The sequence below is a fragment of the Xiphophorus hellerii genome, chromosome 21 (genome assembly GCF_003331165.1).
Source record: "Xiphophorus hellerii strain 12219 chromosome 21, Xiphophorus_hellerii-4.1, whole genome shotgun sequence".
NCBI classification, from domain to species: Eukaryota; Metazoa; Chordata; class Actinopteri; order Cyprinodontiformes; family Poeciliidae; genus Xiphophorus; species Xiphophorus hellerii.
The window spans coordinates 6,999,500-7,022,138 of NC_045692.1; the positions used below are offsets into that span (position 1 = coordinate 6,999,500).

At 41.9% G+C, this 22,639-nt stretch overlaps 2 protein-coding genes across 5 annotated transcripts in view; both read left to right on the forward strand.

The window, feature by feature from the left end:
• The window catches only part of arhgap29a (Rho GTPase activating protein 29a), a 35,729-nt gene extending 26,059 nt beyond the window's left edge, over window positions 1-9,670 (forward strand). For both annotated transcript variants that reach the window (XM_032551026.1, XM_032551027.1), the window contains 13 exons: window positions 216-404; window positions 492-629; window positions 711-901; window positions 2,463-2,632; window positions 3,990-4,118; window positions 5,198-5,296; window positions 5,439-5,602; window positions 6,446-6,634; window positions 6,839-6,976; window positions 7,078-7,313; window positions 8,008-8,308; window positions 8,393-8,501; window positions 8,586-9,670. In XM_032551026.1, the coding sequence (XP_032406917.1) occupies window positions 216-404; window positions 492-629; window positions 711-901; window positions 2,463-2,632; window positions 3,990-4,118; window positions 5,198-5,296; window positions 5,439-5,602; window positions 6,446-6,634; window positions 6,839-6,976; window positions 7,078-7,313; window positions 8,008-8,308; window positions 8,393-8,501; window positions 8,586-9,541 (3,009 nt within the window). In that variant the 3' untranslated portion in view covers window positions 9,542-9,670. The remainder of the gene's footprint in view (window positions 1-215; window positions 405-491; window positions 630-710; window positions 902-2,462; window positions 2,633-3,989; window positions 4,119-5,197; window positions 5,297-5,438; window positions 5,603-6,445; window positions 6,635-6,838; window positions 6,977-7,077; window positions 7,314-8,007; window positions 8,309-8,392; window positions 8,502-8,585) is intronic.
• Window positions 9,671-10,745: 1,075 nt separating this feature from the next.
• LOC116711635 (retinal-specific phospholipid-transporting ATPase ABCA4-like) overlaps window positions 10,746-22,639 on the forward strand; it is a 44,842-nt gene continuing 32,948 nt past the window's right edge. For 2 of the 3 annotated variants that reach the window (XM_032551022.1, XM_032551023.1), the window contains exons 1-7: window positions 10,746-13,085; window positions 13,439-13,532; window positions 13,665-13,806; window positions 14,391-14,530; window positions 16,663-16,790; window positions 18,960-19,157; window positions 22,547-22,636. In XM_032551022.1, the coding sequence (XP_032406913.1) occupies window positions 12,888-13,085; window positions 13,439-13,532; window positions 13,665-13,806; window positions 14,391-14,530; window positions 16,663-16,790; window positions 18,960-19,157; window positions 22,547-22,636 (990 nt within the window). In that variant the 5' untranslated portion in view covers window positions 10,746-12,887. The remainder of the gene's footprint in view (window positions 13,086-13,438; window positions 13,533-13,664; window positions 13,807-14,390; window positions 14,531-16,662; window positions 16,791-18,959; window positions 19,158-22,546; window positions 22,637-22,639) is intronic. The other variant, XM_032551024.1, reaches the window with a different exon arrangement.

Below are 22,639 nucleotides of genomic sequence, written 5' to 3' on the forward strand. Positions count from 1 at the left end.
AAAGTAATAAGTACACACATCTTAATCTATACATAAATCTACGAATGAGTCCAAATAAATAAACTGCAAATAAAATAGGAAAACTCATTTCTGAATTAAAAATCAGACCGGTACACACTGAAAGATTTGTATCTCTGTTGTTTATTATAGTAATTTCTCAGTGATGTTTCTGCCTATGAATTACCTTTTTTCTTTTTCTCTATTTTTGTCTCCAGCAAGAGTCAGACAGCGCTCTGAGGAAGGCCCGGCTGCTGCAGGCCCAGCGGCAGGAAGAGTACGAGAAGGCCAAGGTGAGCACCAGCCGCCTGGAGGAGGAGCAGACTGCGGGAGGAGGAGGAGGAGGCGCAGCTGCAGCCAAGCAGCTGGAAAAGAGGCGCAGGCTGGAGGAGGAGGCCCTGCAGAAGGTAGAGCGCATCCTCCAGTTTTTTGATTTATTTTCTTCCTTCCAAGTGTCCCCATGTTTAAGTTGTCTTGGATCCTCATTTTGTCAGGCCGAGGAAGCCAGGGAGCACTGCAAAACTTGCCAGATCGACGTGAGCGTGAAGAGAGTGGACCTGGCCAACACCAAGAGCGAGATCATCACTCAGATCAGAGAAATGGTCTCCCAGTGCGACCTCACCCTCAAGGCCGTAAGTTCACGTCTGTAACGTTCACACATGACGTGTAGATGAAACGGAGAGACCAAGCAGCGCGCGATTTCACCGTTGCAGGTGACCGTCAACTGGTTCCAGCTGCAGCAGGCCCAGGTTGTGTCTTTACCTGTCAACCACCAGAGCCTGTGCGAGAACGCCAAGCAGTACGAGCCGGGCCAGCGTTACATCGACTTCGTCCAGAGCCTGCCGACCAACGGGCCCCGCCTGGAGTCGCACTCGATGGATTCGCCCGTCACCTCTAACGCCTGGTGAGATGCATGAATTTCAGACAGATTATGGCTTCCAACAGGGCTGCTACGCAATGTTGTTTTAGTTATCGATTAATCGGATAAAAAAATTGGTACATTTTGCTGACTTTTTTTAATTTTTATTATTCAAACCTTTTTTGTAGAATAATAGAAATACATTAAGAGATTAAAATAAATAAATAATTCAGTTAGTTTTTAAAATAAGAACATGAACATTTTATTGCATACCCGCAATAACATCCAGGATTTCTTTATTTGATCATTTGTAGCGTAGGATGCATCTGCATCAACATGCTCAGCTGTTTCTGCAGTGTTGGACTGATTTGTTTATTACTTTTGGAATAACTGTTTAATAAATGGATAACAAAAGATGCTGTTTTTGAAACAAAGTATGCCACTTAAGGAGTTTTGTGTAGGGCATGTTTACAAAGTTTTTTATTTGATCTGAAATGAAAAATGTACATATTTTTTGTAAAATAATTTTTGCTAAAATAATGTTGTTCTTTCAGCAAATTATCTTTTTTTACACTCTAGTTAGCGATTAATCGATTACAAAATTAGTTGACTATTATTTCAATAATTGACTCATCGCGATTAATCCGATTAATTGTTTCATCCTTCGAAGACTCCCTCAGAGGACTCCAGCAGCTACACTAAACTGTGCAGACACATACTGGACAGACGTTAATTGTCTCCCTACAATGTCCACAATTCTTTTCCTAAAAACAAGCGAGTCCTACAAATTTCGGGATGTAATTTTGGTCCCATCAGCTGGGCGTGTCTTCACACCCTGTGTGATAAATAAACGCCGGACCTCGCTGAGATTGTTTTGGAAAGCGTAACGCAATCGGGGCGGCGGGCTGCTTCCTGTGGAAACCATTGCGGTCAGCGGTCGGAGAAGCTTCCCGTCAGTTCAGCTCAACTTCTATCATTTTCAGCTCCCACTTTGCTAAGATTAGCTGTCCTGCTAATTTGGGTAATTGACTTTGGTCGTTTCTCGTAAGTGTTTTTAGGGGGAAAAGCTACCAAAAAAAAAAAAAAATCAGAAGGGGTATTGTTGACACAGGTTTGTGATCTCTCACACACACCCATGCACATACCAGACAGATGGGAATAAGAGAGTGCTTTGTTCTCACTTAGTTTTCTCCCAGCCCCCCTGACTCTGATCCCTCTGATCAAAAGAGTTCAGCTTGGGAGAGAGGAAATGAAATTTTGGCGCATACACACACCCACGCTCACATTCACCCACAACACTGCTCCCCAAAAGCTTAAATATAGAGCGCTGACCTACTTAGTGATGTATTGTGGGATACTTTTGGTTAACAATGGAGAGCATCGTTTGTTGATGTGCAGGAGTCAGTCAGTTAGTCATCATTATGCAGTAGTTTACTTGTGCTTGATGTCCTGATCTCATGATATTAGGATTAGTCAGGGATCCTGTCACCGCTGATGGAATTTACTAGCATAATTAGCAGCTTGATGCTTGTATATATTAATCAAATTATAATTCAGCGTCTTACTTCTGAGTTCTTGCTCATTTCCTTCCTTTTTTGTGTCTCAGGCTGCCTTCAAACAAGCGCTCACTGAGTGGGAGCCACTCCTCCCACAGCAACCTGTCGCAGACATCCGTCACCTCCGACGTGGTGGGTGGAGAAGACGTGGACGGTCACAGCAACACCCAAAACGCCAAGATCGCAGAGAGACGCTCCAATGGTGGCACCGATATACAAGGTAGGTTTGCTTCAGCAGGTTAATTAGACATTTTTAGGGAAAAACATGAAGGGAAACTGTGCAATTGGAGCCAGAACATAGGATTTTTATTTTTTTTGTTTATGAAACCTTTTCTTAATTACCACATTACTGGCAAAAAGAAGGTTTTTTTTGTTTTGTTTTTTTATTGTTTATAAAAATTGCCAATATAAACCCATTCTGCTTAAAGTACAAGCTTGTGATCTTCTATTAGCAGTCTATCTACTTTCATTTTTTTTGTACAATTTTTATTAATTATGACATTTTCTATGTAAATGGTGTTTCCCATATAGCTGATTTGTAACATTTCAAATATTCCTCAATATTGTAAAATAAGTGATACTTGTATGAATTGGACTACATTTTTTAAATCTGGAGTAGTTAGCAGCTTACTCTCTGTTTTGTTATGACTCTTTGATAACTGGGCTCATAACTGTTTTCATCAGCAGACCTTACTTGGCCACGCTGAATTTCTTAGATTGCTTCATTGTATAATTATATCCAAATATTAACATCTAATGCAAACAGCCTACAATACGGTTTTACAAGATATTTAAAGATGCTAACGCTCAACGCTACAATGGTTTTACATTTGACCACTTGTATGCACTTGGTGTCCGCGCCTCCTTAAAAACTCTCAAATTCATTTATTTAAAATTTAGGCCTTAAAATGTCTTAGATTTGTTAAATAAATTGTAAGTTGGCTTTACATATACTAATCACAGGTCATAAATTTTGTCATGGCAGGACTTTTTAATCTGAGATTGTATGTATTTTTTTTTCTGACAGAACTTTTCTATCAGGCAAACGTTTGCGTTGTCTCACGTTGACATTTTCACTCGATGCGTTCTGTGACTGAAGGCAGTTAAGACTATCAGTAACAGGCTGCTAATGCTTGCTTGCTAGCTAACAAGCAAACAAACAAGCCGTTAGCAGCCAGCTAGAGAGCCATATGCATATGAGAAGCAGAAAGCTGTTGCCAAGAGCCACAAAAGGCCCCAGAAATTTTACGGTTTTGCCTCCTTGCTTTTCTTTGGTACATCTTTGTTATAATATAGGTCTTAAATGTTATTCATAATGGTCTTCAAAAGTCTTAAATGTAATAGGTAACCCTCATACATCTGACATTCTGAATCAGAGCTGTTCTTTCAGCGACAGAAAGTACAGGACGACCTTTACAGATATGAGTATCAGTGATTAATGAACTCCCAACGTTTACTATAAATATTGAGAAATTCCACTTCATTTGTTGCAAATGTTGGCATCGGAGAGTGTTTATGAAGGCAGACGGGTGCAAACGTTTTTTTTATTCACGTTTCGATTCTCCTTTCTTTCGCAGCACTTCGAATTCAGGGTCCCTTCCGCCCCTGGGGTTCAGCCAGTCAGGGCGGTGGGATGTGCAGCGACTCGGAAAGCGCCGGAGGGAGCAGCGAATCGCGCTCCATGGACTCGCCCACTGCAAGTCCAGGTATTAGGCTTACGGATTTGCACCACTTCATTCCTTCCCCACCCAGTGTTGTCTGAACTCACAACATGCATGTTACACCCTGATTTTATATTTAAATCACTTGCTGTCACACTGAGCTACTGAGGCAATAAATCATGGTTTATTATTTTGAAAGGCTTCAGAGAAAATTGTTTGCCAAAGAATGTGAAGGTTCCCTGAAACGGCAGCCAGAAACAGAAGATATCTGCCCATTGTGGGTTTTTTTAATTGTCCCGAGGCGTCGGACATTTTTGTTTGAGTGATCTTGATGTTCACCCAACGTGGCTGGCATGTTCTCTCACAATCAGGAGGCTTAGCAACCGCACACTGTGAATGTTATGCAACTCTAATACAGTGCATACCAACATAAAAAGGTTGTGTTGAGTGGGGTTTATGTTTTTCAAGTTGCTATGCTGCTGTACTTGAGGTGTACTGGTGCTTCGTGTCACGTGTTGTCACATTTACATCACAAACTTCAATGTGCCTTACTGGGGTTTATATGTCAGAGCAACACAAAGGAGGGAATAATTGAGAAAGGATCATTTTCAGTTTTTCTTAAAACACATATTTTGATGTTTTCTCTAAAATAACTTAGATGCATAAAGCTGGTAGACACACACCCTAAAAGTCTTGCAACTGCAATTGCAGTGAAAGGTTTTACTGCAAAAACATGGATAAAAAAAAAAATCATTTCTTTTTTTTTTTTTCTATGCAGCCTTTGTTTGTCACTTAAAATCAAAATCAAACCGTTTGGGCAGAAATAACCTCTCCTGATTGGTGGAAGTAAGTCCACCGTTTGCATAATCACCAGTTACAGATTATTGAGGATTTGTGCCGCCCCATTGACCATTGCGAAAGTGTGAACAGTGTGTGAATTTATCCCCGTTTAGCCTCATCAGGTTCTTCAGAAGCAAAGCAGTGTTAATAAAACAATCCTTTAGGTGACCATTAATCAGCCACTGTGGATGGTAATCACTAGCAATCAGCTGCCACGTTTAGGAATCTGACACCAGGAACGTATAAGATGTGGCCTAATGTGTGTGTTCTGGCTGCTTGTTCAGGGGATTTCAAGAGAAGGTTGCCAAGAACTCCCTCTACAGGAACCATGTCATCTGCTGATGACCTGGAAGATCGAGAGCCTCCCTCACCACTGGATAACGGTGAGTTGAACCAGAACTTTTCTACTTCATGGTCATTTGGAGTTATTTTACCCTTGCTGTGTGATTTTTTTATTTTTTTTCCCCCTAATCTGTTCCTCTCCACGATCACGTTTAAAGCTTACTTTCCCCTTCTCACTGGCAGGTTTAAGTGAGATGATGATAGAGACGGCCAGCTCCCCGGGGCCGTTCAGAAACACCCAGATGTCCAAAGCAGCTCAGACCCACAGGCTAAGGAAGCTCCGCGCTCCCTCCAAATGCAGAGAATGTGACAGCCTGGTGGTGTTTCATGGAGCCGAGTGTGAAGAGGTAAAACTCGCATTCCTCGCTTTATTTGATTCTTTTTGGGTTTTTTTTTTAATGAACAGAATGAGAGAAACCCGATCCGGGCCAAAACCTTTAGTGTTCAGATCTTTTTAGTAACTCCAGCTCACTGCATTCAAACGTCAAGAAAAAGCCTGCCAAAGTTACACAACAGCTTCTTTATCACCCACGGGAGCAAAAATTTGAAACAAAAACTGAAGGAAAAAAAAAAAAGGAAAAATGCCACTTCTACCCCCCTTAATCAAAATGCTTGAATGAGAGGGAATAAAAGGAAAAAAAGTTGAAAATGGTCACATTCTCTCCTCAGAGACCAAACTAAGGGGGATCAGGCAGGAGGAAACTGAAGAGGCTTTGTTTGTCTTCTGAAGAGTCCTCTCCATCATCCCTGTGCAGCCTCCCTCTTCTGTTGACTTTAGATCAAGTTTCTGTCCATATTTATTAGATACACTGAGCAAGGCAAATAAAGGAGTCACTGGAAAAAGATAGATTATGTAATGCCGGTTGACATATTGACAGGAAGCTGGCACAAGTATCCCCTTGGCAGCATGTTGGGAGTCCCATACTGCTGGTCGCAAGGACATCTTGGCCTAATCTGAAGTTCCCAGGAAATATTTCTCAGAGTTCTATTTGTGTCTGCAGATTTACGCACTTCCTGTTCTGTATTCCCTTTTCACTAGAAGAATGTTTCTTTTGGCGTTTTGTTGTGTTTTTGTATTAAAATGTGCTTGGCCTACTGTTTTTTTGTTGTTCTTTTTAACTCTGTGGTCTGCTTTTGAGTTGTTTTGTTCTATTCTGTTTTGCTTAAATTGCCCGTTGCTGTGTTTGCAGTGTTCGCTGGCCTGTCACAAGAAGTGCCTGGAAACGCTGGCCATCCAGTGTGGCCATAAGAAGCTCCAGGGCAGGCTTCACCTGTTCGGCATCGACTTCACGCAAACGGCCAAAAACACTCCCGACGGCATTCCCTTCATCATCCGGAAATGCACATGTGAAATCGAGAACAGGGCGCTCAACATTAAGGTATTGTTATTCCACCGTAAAGCCTGCCTACAAAGCCTCGCCTCGATTTAAAAGTTAACCAAACAGTTTTCAGGTTGCGTGGCCTTTCTCTGTGGTGCCCGTCAATATTCTAGAGTCGGTGGCCCCGGTTTCTCCTTTGTGAGTCGGAAAAGGCCATCGCAGTTTCCTGTGCTGAAAGCTTTCTTTTTTTTTTGTGCTCTGAAGGGGATTTACCGCGTGAATGGTGCCAAGTCCCGGGTGGAGAAGCTGTGCCAGGCGTTTGAGAACGGCAAAGACCTGGTGGAGCTGTCCGAGCTCTACCCCCACGACATTAGCAACGTGCTCAAGCTGTACCTGAGACAGGTAGGCTGCTTTCTCATAGTGTTTGAATCCTAATTAAAAAAAACAGAAAACAGGGCTTTCTTATCAAGTTTGGTGTTTCTTATGCGCCTTGTGCTCTCCAGCTTCCAGAGCCTCTCATCTTGTTCCGCTACTACAACGACTTCATCGGTTTGGCGAAGGAAAGCCAGCGCATCATCGTGGAAGAACTTGAAGCCCAGCGGCTCAATCCTGGTGCCATTACGGCAGCCCAGGTCAGCGTGGAGCTCAACAGGGTGTTGTTCAAAATCAAGGATCTGCTGAGACAGCTGCCTCCAGCGCATTACAAGACGCTGCAGTTCCTCATAGAGCATCTTCACAGGTACAGAGGGAAGGGGAAGTTCTCCAAATATTGCTTTAACATGGGTATTGATCTGCTTCTCAGGGTGTTTTCACACCTGATAGTCTGCGAGAATCTGTTCGACTGGGGACCAAAACTGCAGCATTTGTTACATTCAGAAGGTGCAGTTACATCAAATGTGTACTACATTTGATGTAACTGCACTACATCAAATGTACCAAACCCTTTGAAAATCCTGTTGCCCGGCTTGCCTGTACTCGCGCCGCGCCAAGAACCACTGAAGGAAACAAAATGAAAACCTCTGAAGAAGACACTGAGCGTAACTTTATTCTTCACAAAATGCAAACCAAAATGAAGTGGTGCCAGTTTTTAGCTGATGTAGGATTTCTCTTTCATTTTTGGCAAAAGACCACAAGCCATTTCTTCCAGTAGCAATGGACTTGACCATTTGGTTTGGTTGCATATAGCCAGAATGTCCCACCAAGCGGTCTCCGGTGCACTTGGCATTCACATACAGAACCACGCCAGAGTTCACGTCAGCCGAATCGAGACCAGAGTTCGTTGTTTTGGTCCTCGTCTGAGTTCGATTACATTCAGACCTCCCCAAACGAACCAGACTTTCTAGACAAAAAAAACTAGAGTTTGATTGAAGTAAACTAAACAGATCTGATGTGAATCCACCCTTAGACTCTCATCTCCTTTGATTCCTTTTAAGGGTGACAGAGTGTTCGGAGGAAAACAAGATGACGGCTAGCAACCTCGGGATCATTTTCGGCCCAACGTTGATCAAGCCGAGGCAGGCGGACGCCGACGTCTCCCTTTCCTCTCTGGTGGATTACCCATACCAGGCACTCATGGTGGAGCTCCTAATCCGACACTACCAGATGATCTTTGATGCCACCCTCAGCCCTTTGCGTGGCATCTCACCCACAGAGGCAGATTCTCACTCTTGCCTCAGCCAGCAGGAGAAGGAGCAGTTGAGCAGGCACTCGAAGTCACTGGGAGACATCAAGGAGGTGAGAACTTGTCAATTTCCACCCTTTTGACCAGTTTACTTAAGCATCTATTTGTCAGTTAACATTTATTTCTGATTTTTACAGCAGAGCTCAAAGGCGTTTAAGAGACATTCCTCCATAATACCATCTTCGCACTTATTAGCTGAGGTTCAGGAGGCCATGCCATCCCTCGATGGAAATGACTTTGAACCTGGTCAGTGTTCATCTTAATAAAAAGCATTCCTTTAAAGCCCATCTGGATTTGTAATATATGTACACTTTTGATCTGTGTTCAAAGGTGATGAGGTGGACTCTGAGACCCTAAATGGGATGTTGTCGTCGAGCGTCCCTGAGATCGCAAAACCCAACGAGAAGGGTCTGTGCCGCTCGCAGTACGTCACGGTCAGCAGGGTTCTGCTTCGACACCCTCGCAACAAACTGTCCTCCCGGCCGATGAGCATGCCAGCCGAGCGGGTTCTCGGCCGGGGCCAGGTGGACGAGAACAACACCCGGAACAGCGCCAACTGGGAGAACAAGAAGTTAGGCGGATGCAGCCAGTCCATCGAAGAGGTGGACGAGACGGAGAGCTCCAAACTGCGAGCGGGCGCGCATTACCGGAGCACCTTCATCGACACGCAGACGCTACGGAGAACGTGGGACAAACAGTACAAGTACGACGTGGCGTCCAGAGCCACCAGACTGGCAGCCAGCTCTCCGTCGGAGGGATCCGCGCTGGATGCCAGCGGCTTGTCGGCTTCTGTGCCAGCCTCCTTAAACCAAGGGACAGTGGGGAGCACCATCAGCACCATCTACCCTAACAGACCTTACACAGTGGCGGTGCGACCCAGCAGGACTTTAAAGAGGGAGGAGAATGTGTCAAGAAACAACACGATTGCGACAGTTTTTAGAGCGCCAAGGACTCTTCAGCCTCCGCCAGGAACTTTCTACAAGCCTCCCTCAGGGAGCAAAGATAAAGGGCAGCAGAACTGTAAGCTAGCTAACAGCGCAGAGGAGGATGATGACGAAGAAGAGGAGGATGACGACGACGACGATGACGAGGAAGAGGAGGAACTAGGAATTGAGATAGAAGTTTCAGTCGATGAGCCTCTTGAGGAAGTCGACCAGGCAGCCATGTCTCATTCTCCCAGTTCCAGCCCTGAAGAAATGGGTCAAAACCAGACGAAACCTGTATACCAGAGACTGAGGCCCAGGCGCCTTCAAGAGGTAGAACACAGAGAGGCTCATTTCGTCTAAGTGAAAAGTCCTGGGCTTCGAGAGTCAATACAAACTGTGGTCAAAGGTGAACGAGTTCCATATTAGTCAAAAAAAAAAACAACAAGCTGTCTTCTACCTGTTGATTTAATCCTCAGAAGACCAACAAGTCGCACTTAAACCACTGCGGATACTTCAAATCTTTCAATCGCTTGCTCAGAACACTCGGCACCATATTTATAATTTCTATAAAACTGTGCAATTGTTTTTTTATATATATAGATATATATATATATATATATATATATATATATATATATATTGTACAAAGTTTCTACAAACTTACAATGAATGTTTGTTTTAATGCCAAAAAGTTGGGTGTGAAACATTAGATTAGTGCATATAATTGGAATCGCAACACTGAAAACAGTCCAGTGCACTTAACCTGATGTGAATACCGATGGAGCAGTGTTTTCCCCACCGTGAGAGAGTGTTCTAATCTGTTACAAGTAGGTTATTTTCTAATGATTTGTGTATAAATCTGGGTGAAAACATGTACACACATGGCGCGTTAGATAGCTGTACTGGCAGTTAAGACATGTTCTGAAAGGAACAAAATAGCAGAAGCTAGTTAGCCTTTTGCGTTTATATTTTTTAACTTGGATGATGTCAACTTTGTCTGACAGGTTTTTACAAATGCCGCTAGCGGTTTCCCCCCACCCCACTGTTTGTAATATCACCTTTGAATTTTAATAGCCAAAGCTTTTTTAATTTTTTAAATTTTTTTGCAACTTTAATAGTCCTACCAGTAACAAACCTTACATGTTCATTGTCCGCAATAGGAAGGACGTCATTTATTTAAACTGTATCTGTTTTTTTCATTTTAATGTACACAGTTGATAAACTGTTAAAAGGTTCAATGTATTAAAAAAGGAGAAGACAAAAAACAGGTACATTTAAACAAACACTCTTTTGTAACTTATTAAAATATATCTGACAAATTCTAAGAAAGACGCGTGTTTTTTATTTTTATTTTAAACATTCAGTAATTTCACTATCTGCTGATGTAAGCGGGCAACTAGCACGGATTGAAACATATTAGTAACACTTCTAAGTTTTGTTAATTAATCATAAAATGTTTTATAGTTGGTGAGAAAATTCAAAGGTTACGCAAGGCCAACTATTAACCCGCACTCCCATTTCGACGCTCAGGTAGAGTGTGATCGGGCTGTCATTTACCGAAACCACGAGAAAAGTAAAAAAAGAAAAAATCGGAAAAACGCACGCGGGGTTGGAAAGGAAAGCACACGCGCGGACGGCTCTCCACGGGGAGGTGTGGGTCCACTCGACTTCATTTGCGACCGCGCCAGGTCGTGGAGTTTTTGTTTTGTTTGTTTTTGTTTTGGCAAGAGCCCAACCCGAAATTCGGGCCGAGTCCGGGTCAAAACTGTTTGCTTTATGTTCGGGTCGAGTCGGACCCGGGCTTCTGTGGCACGCGCGTTAAGGAAGCCTGCAATACGTACAGCACAGAGAGACACGAAGAAGAATGCGCGACATGACGTTGTGTTGGTCTACTTACAGTAATTAGAGTTGGCTGTTTACTCTGTTGAAGACAGAAAGGACGTAAGGTAAGTTCATTAGACTGTGCACAACGCGCATGTGCTGCCCTGCCCTGCATGTGCTGCCCTGCTCTGCTCCAATCAACCCCACATCAATTTGCCGTTACAACAAGCAACAAAATGGAGCTGCAAGATGTTAAAACTAAATCTAAAAATGGAAGAAGTTACACTGATTAATTTAAATCTCAATTAAAACAATACGTTGGGTTTACTTCAGGTTTAGGCCTATAATTAAAGTCAGTCTGGCGAGAGGGGTTGGATTTATCTTTAAGCCTAAACTAAATTAGTGGAGGGAGAGAGAAATAAAAAAATAAAAAAAATTTACAGGGATGGACAACTATTTATTTAAAATTTGTCCTGCAAAAAGTTACTGACACTCTCCACTAACGGTTGGGAGAAAATGTCTTTTCACGGAGGGTTGTCGTGTTAATGGAAAGTGGAAGTTAAAAAATGTGTCAGCATCTTTCCAGAGGATTGTAAAAGTTTATTCAGGATTTTGGGGAGGTTCACATGTAGACAGCAGCAGGAGACACTTCCACAAGTACAAAGATGTATGCTGAAAACAGGCTACATCTGTCTCATTCCTTGTGTTGATCCAAGCAGGCAAGAAAAAAAATGGACGAACTGTTGTTGCTCATTGGTCAGAAGAAAGCAAATTTTGCATTTATAAATTGAGTTTGGAAGTTCTGGGGAAAGTGTAACAGTACATAGCTTTAAGTCCAGTGTGAAGTTTCCACGGTCAAGAGATGATTTTGGGCAAAGTTAAGTGCTCTCATTACCTGCAAATTCTGGATCACTTCAAGCTTATTTCTGCTGACAAGCTTGACGGAGATGCTGATTTCATTTTCCCAACAGGATGCCAAAGGCAGCAAAAGTCGGTTCGTTGACCCTGGCATTATTGGACATCCAACTGGCCTTACTTAAACCTCGTAGGGAATCTATTGATCTTTTTCTAGAGGAAGATGAGAGACACCAGACCCAACAATAAAGATGATCCGAAGGTCACTATAAAAACATTCTGGACCACCTTAGTGCAGAGGCACGGCCTTTTGGAGTTTCATTAGGCACCATTAAATATTATAAATATTTAGTCATACTGTGAGGAATAAATGTTTATAATATAGTAGTTTCATTATCCGAATTAAACTATTGAAATATTCATTGAGTTTCGAATAACTAAATGTGACTGAATTGTGATGAAATTTTATTACACACGCCTCTCAATAAATCTATAACCGTACCTGTAATTACAGTATCTAATGAAGCCTTCGTTGGTAAAGGACATGAAGGGCTCTGCCGGTGGCAGAGGGGCGTGAGCCGTCTCTCCCAGCGCTCAGAAAGTAGATTAAATTCAATCCTCTTACGTATTCACGAGGTCTGAAAACGAGCTGCGTTTGCAACCACAGGGAACGGTCGAGAGAACATGGGCTCTACTGTTTTATTTTTTATTTCCTGTGCGTCCATCCACAGCTGAGGTGTTCGTCTGAGGTAAGTGGCACATCAGTGTAATGTATTTACTGTAAACACGCTGTGGTGTAGTAGCTACAGTACAATCCAAAAAGAAGAAAATGACTCATACTGACACTCTAATTGTTTTGTAAATGTAAAAGGAAAGAGCAAAAGCACTTTCCTTTCTAATTTAGACAGATTGCAGTATATTTGTCATATGGAGACCTCTGTGGCTATTATTCGGACCATGAAGTGTGTTGAGCTCATTAACCGTCTTTATGAGCCATTGCTGGCTTTGACATGGAGCTTCCTGCAGCTGAATGGGCCGATTACATGTCAGTAAGACAAAGGACGGCTCTTCCCAACACAGCGGATCATTCTGGACTGGTTGCATACAGGTCTGCCGGGCCAGAGCTGACCCCCGTGGGGTTGTGGGGTCAACAGGAGCCACCATGGGGTCAGGAGGTCAGGTCAGGCTCCTGCTGTGGAAGAACTGGACCATCCGCAGGCGGCAGAGGGTAACGCCTTCTCATCTGTGCTTTATCCACCCGTTTTAAGACCAGCAGCGTGGGGCAATTATTAAACTTGGTGGAAGTCCCAAGTCAGATTCCATTAAGCCGTTGCTGCTTAATGGAAACGGTTGCCCAATTGTTATTTTCAACAAATTAAATACCTTCCTGTTACATCTGCTTAAGCGTTGCATGCTATATATAAGGGCTGCCACACCCTGCTGGGTCTGAACAAGCACTGGAGGATTACTGGCCTTTTGTGCCAGGCCTTCTCTTTTAACAAGCAAAGGTTCATATTTAATACCACAGGAATGCTCTGAAAACAATCGTTAACATAAACTTTAAATGTCGTTTTGAATCAGATTCGGTTCTTCATGGAGATCATGTGGCCTGTGATGCTGTTCATGGGACTGGTGTGGCTGAGGAGAGTGAATCCGCTCTACCGTCAACATGAATGTGAGCCTACAGCTAAATAAGGAGGAAAAAGCTGTTACCGCTGTCATGCAGGCATTCCTGTTTTTTTCTCTCTTTTTTTTTTTTTAATAAATGTTGCGTAACTATTTAGAAATGTAATGTTTTGCTCTTCAGGCCACTTCCCTAACAAGGCCATGCCCTCAGCCGGCATCCTGCCGTGGATCCAGGGAATTGTCTGCAATGCTAATAACCCCTGTTTTCAGTATCCCACCCGTGGCGAATCTCCGGGTCTGGTGTCAAACTACAACAACTCCATGTAAGCTTTGACTAGGCCATTCCAACACATGGATGTGCTTTGATGTCTGTTGTAGATCTGACCTGCTTCCCCTTTCCCTTGCTGAAAGAGAATCCTCACAGCATGCTGCTGCCACCCCCGTTGTTTCATGGTGGAAATGATGTAATAATGTAACATCAGATCAGGTGTTTTGAACTTTGCTATTACCTGCAATTACAGTATTGACATGTATAACACACTATGTAACAGCCAGTGTTCGATAACGGGGTTTCACACACACGTAAGAATAATGTTTTTGGATTGACATTAGCCGAAAAACTACAGTGTGTTCATTTACATGCTACTCTTCATTAATGTTGACTCTCTATATAATATTACATAATTAAAATCTCTAACGAACTTCTGAGACCCTCTCAGAACAGCTGCAGTTAACACACTGGATTTTATTTAGGGGTATCACAACAGCAAATCTCAGTCTTCTGAGTTTTATTTGCAAAAAAAAAAAAAAAAAAGTGAAAATCTTCTTTACACATCCTTGCATGAGTGGACTATCTTTATATACTGTGTGATGCTAATGAAGAGCTGTTCCTGATGTTTCTCCGCAGACTGGCCCGGTTCTACTCGGACGCAGAGGAGCTTCTTTTCAGTGACCCCGAGTTTCTGCAGGTCGGTCGCCTGTGGAGGGAACTGAACGCCATGAGCAACTTTATGGACACGCTGCGCACTCATCCCAAAAAGGTCTCAGGTCAGTGCTCCAGGCCTTCATCGAGCTCCTGCAAAGTCCCTTACTCTGAGCTGTTTTATTGGGGCTGGTGTTACCGCTGCAGGAAAAAAAATGGCTTCCCTTATGTTTTAATCCGGAGTTTACGTGAGTATTAACGCAGTTTACTCTGTGGTCACATTAGGCTTCTGGCAGAACTTGCAGTTCATATCGGCTTAAAGACATTCATAAATGAGTTAATCTAATGGGATTTAGAAAAAATGCCGTTTTAAAACTGTCATCTCATTTGAAAGTGCATCTGAGGTCAGTTACATCTCACATGCTTTCCCATCATTGTGTCTGGATGCTTTAACACCATTATATCACGCGGGCTTAAGGCTGATCTGAACCTTAAGCTGCTTATTTTGCGACGAACCTGTTTATTTGTTGGGAGAGACGTCTGGCCACGTCAACCGTCCACTTTCTTGTTTCTTAGTGAGATCACCGACGCGTTTCTTCCATATTTCGCTCCGTCAGACAGTGCCTTGCAAAGTATTCATACTTCTTCAACTTTGTTTTTAGCATTTTTTTTTGGACCGAAAGCGTCTGGAAGCAGATTTTATACCTCGCTTCTCAGGTTCCACATGTAAATATTGGCAGATTGCCGATCATCCAAAATTAAAGACCATCAGTGCAGCGCTCATTAATTTTCTTTGACCTAAACTGTTTAAAAGTCTTGAGCAGTCTTTAATCTTTTCATTACCTTTGACCAAGTTCTCACACACCATTATGCTGCCACCACCAAGCATACCTTTCTCTTTGTCCTAAGAGTTGTCCTTACAACAGGTGGGCTATTTAATATATAGGTGATGTCAAAAGGTAATCGGCATCATTGTCGTGGGTTTTGTTTAGGGGTATGTGAGTAAATGGGGTTGGATACAAACGCATGCAGCATGTTTACAGACTTATATTTGGAAAAATTTGACGAAAAAACGTGCATTGTTTTTGCTTCCAGTTCGCAATGTTGGTGTTTCACACAAAATCGCTCTAAGATACATTGATGTTTCTGTTTGTGACGTGACAAATTATAAAAACAGATCAAGGAGTCCGACTTCGTTTACATTCTTCTCTCCCACCAGCAAAGCAAACGTCTACGGCAGCAGCTTCGTGCTTTGGGAGTTATGGTTCACCATAAGTTCAACTTGATATTTTTTTTATATAATCCACCCGACATTTTACATGGTGCTGACTGATGGTGCTGTTTAAACTAATCAGGACAAAAGATTTACCGTTAACTTCCAGATGCTTAAAAAACTCACCACTCTTCTGTGAAGGCCAGATTTGCAAAGTGCACGATATGTACAGTAGTAGCAGAAAAGGAGGCTGAATGCAAAAATGTACACCCCAATTCAGATTTTTGTTCATGCGCAACTTTATTTTTGGTTTGTAGTAAGATACAATAAAGTTTGTGAGTTTAGTTCGATAAAAAAAAAAGAAAAGGTTGATGGTGTATGAGTACTTTTGTATGATACTGTATCCATCTCTTGTTCCACTGGAAAAAATGAGCCTCCGTTGTGGGAGTGGATTGATGTAATTCACATTCTTGTGAAGTTCTCATGAGAAAGAGAATGAAATCCTTGTGAATAAAGTTATAAAATGAGCGACATTAAATCACGACTGCTTATATTACACAAACATAAAGAGTCTGCAGTTTTATTGGATGTAAACATCTTGCTTGGAAGGCTCCACGGTGCGTCGTGCCGCTCTGCTTGTTTTACGGAATCAGTTAAGTTCCCCGTTTTCGTGTTCCCACTTGTCTTTATGTCGTATGTTGTTTCCAGTGGATGCAACACGAGCGAGATCACTCGGAACAAAACAGGCAGAACTGGATCGAGACCAAAACTGCACTCTGCCCGTCAGAGTAAACTCCGTTCAAGCACAGGCAGGCCGATGGAAATATTGTTACAGTGTCTAGAAAGTCGGAACCAGTGGGAAGCACTCAACACGTTCCAATTGCTCCACTGAAACTCGCTTGTCGCAACTTGTCCGCGGTATGTGCCGCTAGGACTTAAGGATTTCTCCCCCCGGACCAGTTATTCCAGCTGGAGGAGGAGCCGTTATCTGTTGAGGCCAGTGGCACGTGGACCCACACAAACCGCTTCCGTTATTTGGCGCAGGTCGCGGAGTGAAGGTGGAGGCGATCCTGAAGGACGACGAAACCTTGACGTCGTTCCTGCTGAGAGACATTCCTCTGACGGAGTCTGTGGTGGATCATCTAGTCAATGCCCAAATCAGGCCTGAACAGGTACACCCCTTCAGAAACACACACACACAAAGCCAAGAATACTGACTGCAGCCTTTAACTCAGAATGTAAATCCTGAGAATTAACACCCAACATCATTGAGCAGTCTGTATGATATAAAGTTCAAAATGAACATGTTCAGCAAAGAAAACAAAATACTTGCAAGTATGTTTATAGACTGCTGTCTATGTCAAAAGGACAACTAAAAAACCTGAAATCAGTAAAATAATATTTAATAGTAAGGCTCTCATGAGTCAAATAAATCTGCCTGTATCAAACAATGTCACGAAAAAAAGAAGCATTCATTCAAAGTCAAATGCAGGTTGCATCAAAATAAACAATCCTGAGTTACTAAATCAAAACTTAATGAGAGCTTGACTAGCGGATTAATGCTGGTTTGGATTGGTTGTTTCTGACCGAGCTGAGTAATTCTGCAGATTTGGTTTGTGAGATCAGCAACAAGAGACAGTGATTGGCGATCACTGATCACATGCTTTTTAACGTAAATCGGCCGATTAGGATTGGTGGCCGATCGATCGGCACACTTCTAATACCTGGAGTGTTGCCTTGATCCTTTCATGCATGTTTGAGAAATCCTTTAATCTCCCATGGAAATCATTCAGCAGTGCAAAAAGCCTCAGTGGACCTAACTCCGTCTTGGAGCTGCAGGTTTCCAAGCTTCCGCCTCACTGGGCAGGTTTCCCCCGCAACTCCACCTGAAGTCACGAGGACTAGTCTGAAGTCCCCGCGAAGGCTAACTCCTTTAGACTAGCCAGCAGTACTTAGCAAACATCTGGTGGAACTGGGCATTAGCTGAGCTCATTATACCAGCTACGTCCTTCACAACACTTGTTAAAAACGTTGTTGAAGGGTTAATAGAGGAGCCATGTTGTGATTTCAGAGTTTCAGAAAGAACAGGAGTTTCTTAAAGAGACAGAGGCCCAATTTCAAGGCGTTAGATTACAAAGTAAACTTTCTTTTAAGTCATATTTAATATGTAGCATTTTTATAACAACTGAAGTTATGCTGTAAAATGGTACTATTTTCCTGGAAAACACATAATACTGCCCCTTTAATTAGTAAATGATTGAGAAAAGAAGGGTTCCTGATGAAGTTAAAAATATGACCGTCCTCTTTATGAGACTGTAATGCAGCGGAGTCTTCAGTCAGAAGCTTCTTCAGATTTGCTGTATTACAGACTGCTACTGGTTATCCTACCTTCCCACAGTCATCAGCATTTATGACTGTTGTGACAAAACTTGGACTGCATGATGTACAACAACATTTAACATCCTACTTGGGATTAATAAAGTATTGTTGAATTGAATTGACTAATCATACGTTTAGCATGTATCTATATGTTTACTTTGCTCAATGTATCACAGTCAGTATAATAAATAACTTTAATGCAACTGGGATACTTATACATTGTGTTATATTTGCAGTCAAAATGTAGGATTTTTATCCAATGCCATACCACAAAAATTACTTCATAAAAATTGCACAAAGCATAAAAATTCTCCATTTAGACTAAAACCATTACATTTTGTTGCTAATTTAAAATTAAAATAACACACATAAGTGGGGGAAAGTCATTAAAGTCTATTATGTAGCAAAACCAATAAAGGGAACGTCTGATAAGAACAGAAATAACAATGCAGTATGGAAAAAACATAAGGAAGCATAACTGAAGAAAAGAAGACCCAGAGGTGCTGAGAGTTTTGGTTTCTTGCTAGAGATCTAAGGCATTGCATTTCCTGGAGTTGATTTAAAAACAAAGTAGTGTGACGTGTATTTGATAAAATTCCAAATAAATTAACAAGAAGGGGGGAAAAAACTCTTCCTATGTTCCTTCCTCTGTTTTTCCCTCTTACACAACACCTGCAAATTCCTGGGAAAACTGCATGCCAGCCTTGAATGTTAGCGTTTAGCTTCATTTGTAAACAATAATGCAACAAGACCTACGTGGATTGCAGCAAACCAAACCATGTGAATTATTCAACTCCACTGCGCACACATAGCTCCAAGGCCCAAACACAAAACCTTTCCTTGCCTGAATTCAGCCAGTGAATCCCTCTAGTGTTTTTTAATGCGTAAACAGTGTTTGTGCTAAAGTATTGTAAATCTGACCTTTAAATCTCGTGTTTAAATGCTACGACCTCCTGTTTCAGTTTGCCTTCGGGGTGCCAGACTTGCATTTGAAAGACATCGCCTGCAGCCTCAGCCTCCTGGAGCGATTCCTGATTTTCCAAAGCCATAGAGGACTCTATTCCGTTCGGAACGCCATGTGCATCCTGACCCCGCAAAGGCTGCAGATAATCGAGGACAGATTTTATGCCAACGTGGATTTTTTCAAACTCTTTCGACTGGTCAGTGTTTTTTTTTTTATTCTTGGTATGAGAAGTATGAGATGGATTGCACATCCTTTTATCCACTTATAAATGAAGAAAACATAGTTCATGGTTTTAGAAAGATGTTGACAAATCTTACTGAAGTCAATTTTTGCCATGTTAATTATTTTTTTGTTCGGGGTGGATAATGAAACATGCAACGTTTTTTTTTTTAAAGGGGCCTAACAGAGCAGCTCTCCCCCACTCAGCTCCTTCAGACTAGCCAGCAGCAATTAGCAAACACCCGGGGGAACTGCGCATCAGCTGACCTCATTATACAAGTTGCTTCTCAGAGCAACGCTGGTACAAATGCTGTTAAAAATGCTGTTAAAGGGTTAATAGAGGAGCCATGTTGTGATGACTTCCTGAATGTGAAGTGTCAAAAAGAGCATGCGTTTCTTAAAGAGACAGAGGCCCAATTTCATTACGTTACATTACAAAGTAAAATTTTTGCCAAGTCATATTTGATATACATAACATTTTTAGAGAAGGTAACATAGTTACTTGATTGTGCTACATAAAGGCTCAGTGTGCCTGGAAAACACATTAGACATTTGATGTCTACTGTCTGTGTACAAAATGTCACCACAGTGCAGCAGTAGTTGACTGATTCTTAATGAAGGATGCTTGGTTTGACAAACAATGGAATCGCCACTACAATGCCAGATCCTCTTCTTTCTAGTTCACAATTCATATACTCTATGTTCTGGTCATTCAATAATTAGCCAGTCAGACTAAACTATGAATTAAACAGTAACTGTGACTATTATATATATATATACTGTATATATACTGTATATATATATTTCCATTTCTTCCACATCAGCAGTTAGGGCTTGTCAACACATCCCACTACAACATTAATAAGGACAGAAAGTACTCTCAGGTGACACACATGTTTAAAGACAGTAATAAAATGGATAAACATCAGTTTGTATTTGTTTTACAAGCAGCATGACTCATGGGGTGGAGCAGATGTTTTTCAGGAAAATGCAGTGCAAGTAAACACAGCATTGTTCAGCTGTCATGCTGAAGAAAAATGTGAGCAGGGAAGCACGACTGGAGAAAATCCAAAAACCTGCTGTTTTTACGTGCATTAACTCAACACACATCATGGTCCTAAAGTCTCGTGACCGCACTCACTTTTTTTCAGTGGATTACCATTTAGCTTCAAAATAAACAAAAGCAGATACTTCCAAAAATAAATTGAGCAATAAATGAAGAAAGCACTTGAGCTTAAATAGCCACGGATAAATACCAACAACCTGTATTAGCAGGAGAGCAGACGAACTTGGTCTCAGGCCTATTATTAGCTCAGCGCATCGGATGGTATTTATTTAAGAGTGTGTGCAGGGGATTAAACTAAGCCTGACAAATGATACGTAACTAAGGCAGATGTGTGTACTTTTCTAAACTATCAACATGTTTTTAAAAAAAAAACTCGGATTATGATAAACGAGCCACTAAAAAAACATACAAATTTAATGACAAAAAAACAAAAACATAACAAACATAATTTGCCCAAAGCTCTCTGTTATGGAACAGCAGCAAAGAGTTGTGTCTTAAGGCTCAAGTCAAGTCAAGTTTATTTGTTTTGCATATTTTAGCAACAAAGCACTTGAAAACGCTTTACATGATAACACAGTACCAGAAAATGGTTGTATTACCTCCTCAAACTTCATCGGAAGTGCTGAAATCGGCTCTCATTGACGTAGGCATGTGACGAAAATTCCTTGATATCGTTCACAGGGAAACACCTGCCTGCCGAACTCAACATCGGGTCCGGGTTGAACTCTTTCGTCCGGAGCTCTGTGCAAAGTGTTGTGTGATTGGTAAAAGAATTTTTGCCGAAATTCGCTCGGACTTCAACTTTGATATTTCACTTTGGCTAGTCCGCTTCCACTAGCCGTTTTTGTGTCTGCCAGAGACATGAATGCTATTTGAGAAACGTCTTTTCTGACATGGTAAGGAATTGTGTACATTTGTACAGGTTCTTCACTAAATAACTGCAAAGACTGTCAAATGAGTAAAAACTTCTGGACGGAAATTGCAATGTCGCTCTCTGCAGGGATCACCCCCTGGCGGTCTGCGCAGAACAACGAACAGTCCACAACCACGTGACATCGCGCTGACTGTTTGGCTTGGGATGAAGCATGTGGGAGCCTTTATGGTTGCCTAGTTTCCAGAACAACCGCTAAATGTAATCAACATGGCAACCAATTTCTTAGGAAGCCAGGAATGAGCCTTTTCTTGAGAGAGCTTGAGGGGACTTCTACCGGTAGACTGGCAATGGTTGTCACTCTGTTGTTCTAAGGACAATAATCCAATATAGTCAATTCAAGACACAATTGGTTTACCTGACCTCAAATCAGCCGTCTCAGTCCCCAAGACCTAAATCCTACTGAAAAGCCATGGGGTCAACTAGAGAAAGGACAGTGCCAAGAGAGATTGTGCACTGATAAACGGTCAAAGATCCCTCTGTCTATTTACAGCTTAGCGTATAGACAGTGTTTAGGGAAGAGTAAATAAGACTGACTATGAGACAGACAACAACAGATTCTGCTGTCTGCCTCATCCTTACCCAGGAACTGTCTAGTGGAACCGTGCCAAATGGTATTTAGTGTCTCTCTCCAACTTTGCAGTAGCGAGAAAATGCTACGAACATTCTTAGCAACAAAACTTCTTGGGGCGCTACTGGATTCAATCCAGTACAGCTGCAGCGACTGACAAGTGTGACTTGTAGCTGATGTCTCCCAATTGTTCACAGAGACAGAAAAGAGGAAGGATGTTTCTGATGGCTACTCTTGTGTCTTGGCTTCATCCAACATCCTGAACCTTTCTTCTATTGTCTAGTGAGCTCTTCTGGAAGTTGCTTTGGAAAACCCAAACAGTACTCAAGTAAAGACATGGGAAACCAAGGGCAGGCAAAGGATCACGTTAGTTTTCCAGATGTTTTCTTTTTTAATCTCAAGAGGTTTGTTTTCTCCGTTTCTCCTTTTTCTCACTCATTTTTTTTTTTTGGTCTAATGATATCAAAAAACTTGAAAAGCATTGCATTGTTTTCAATGTTGTAGTGGTAAAAAAGAGGAAATTCTGGCACAAATTCATCCTCCTTCCCGCATCGGCTATTGTTTCAGAAGAGTAGAAGGTTTTGTGGAGAAATAAATAATCCTGCCTTGCCTATATGATTTTTTTTTCAAAAATGCAATTTAATTTATATTTTGACTTTTTTTTTATTTTTGGTGTTGAAATCCCTTAGGATCTCATTAAATTCAATAGCAATATTCCTACCATTTTTGGACTTTCCCTGCAATAAATAGAAATTGACAATCGTTCACTCTTTATCTCTCATATCCATTTCTCCTCAGCTCCCTCGCATCTTGGATAATTACTCTGACGGCATTGACATTCACTTCTGGGTCCGGATCGTCTCCACCGCTTCGGACAGACTGCGAGATGTA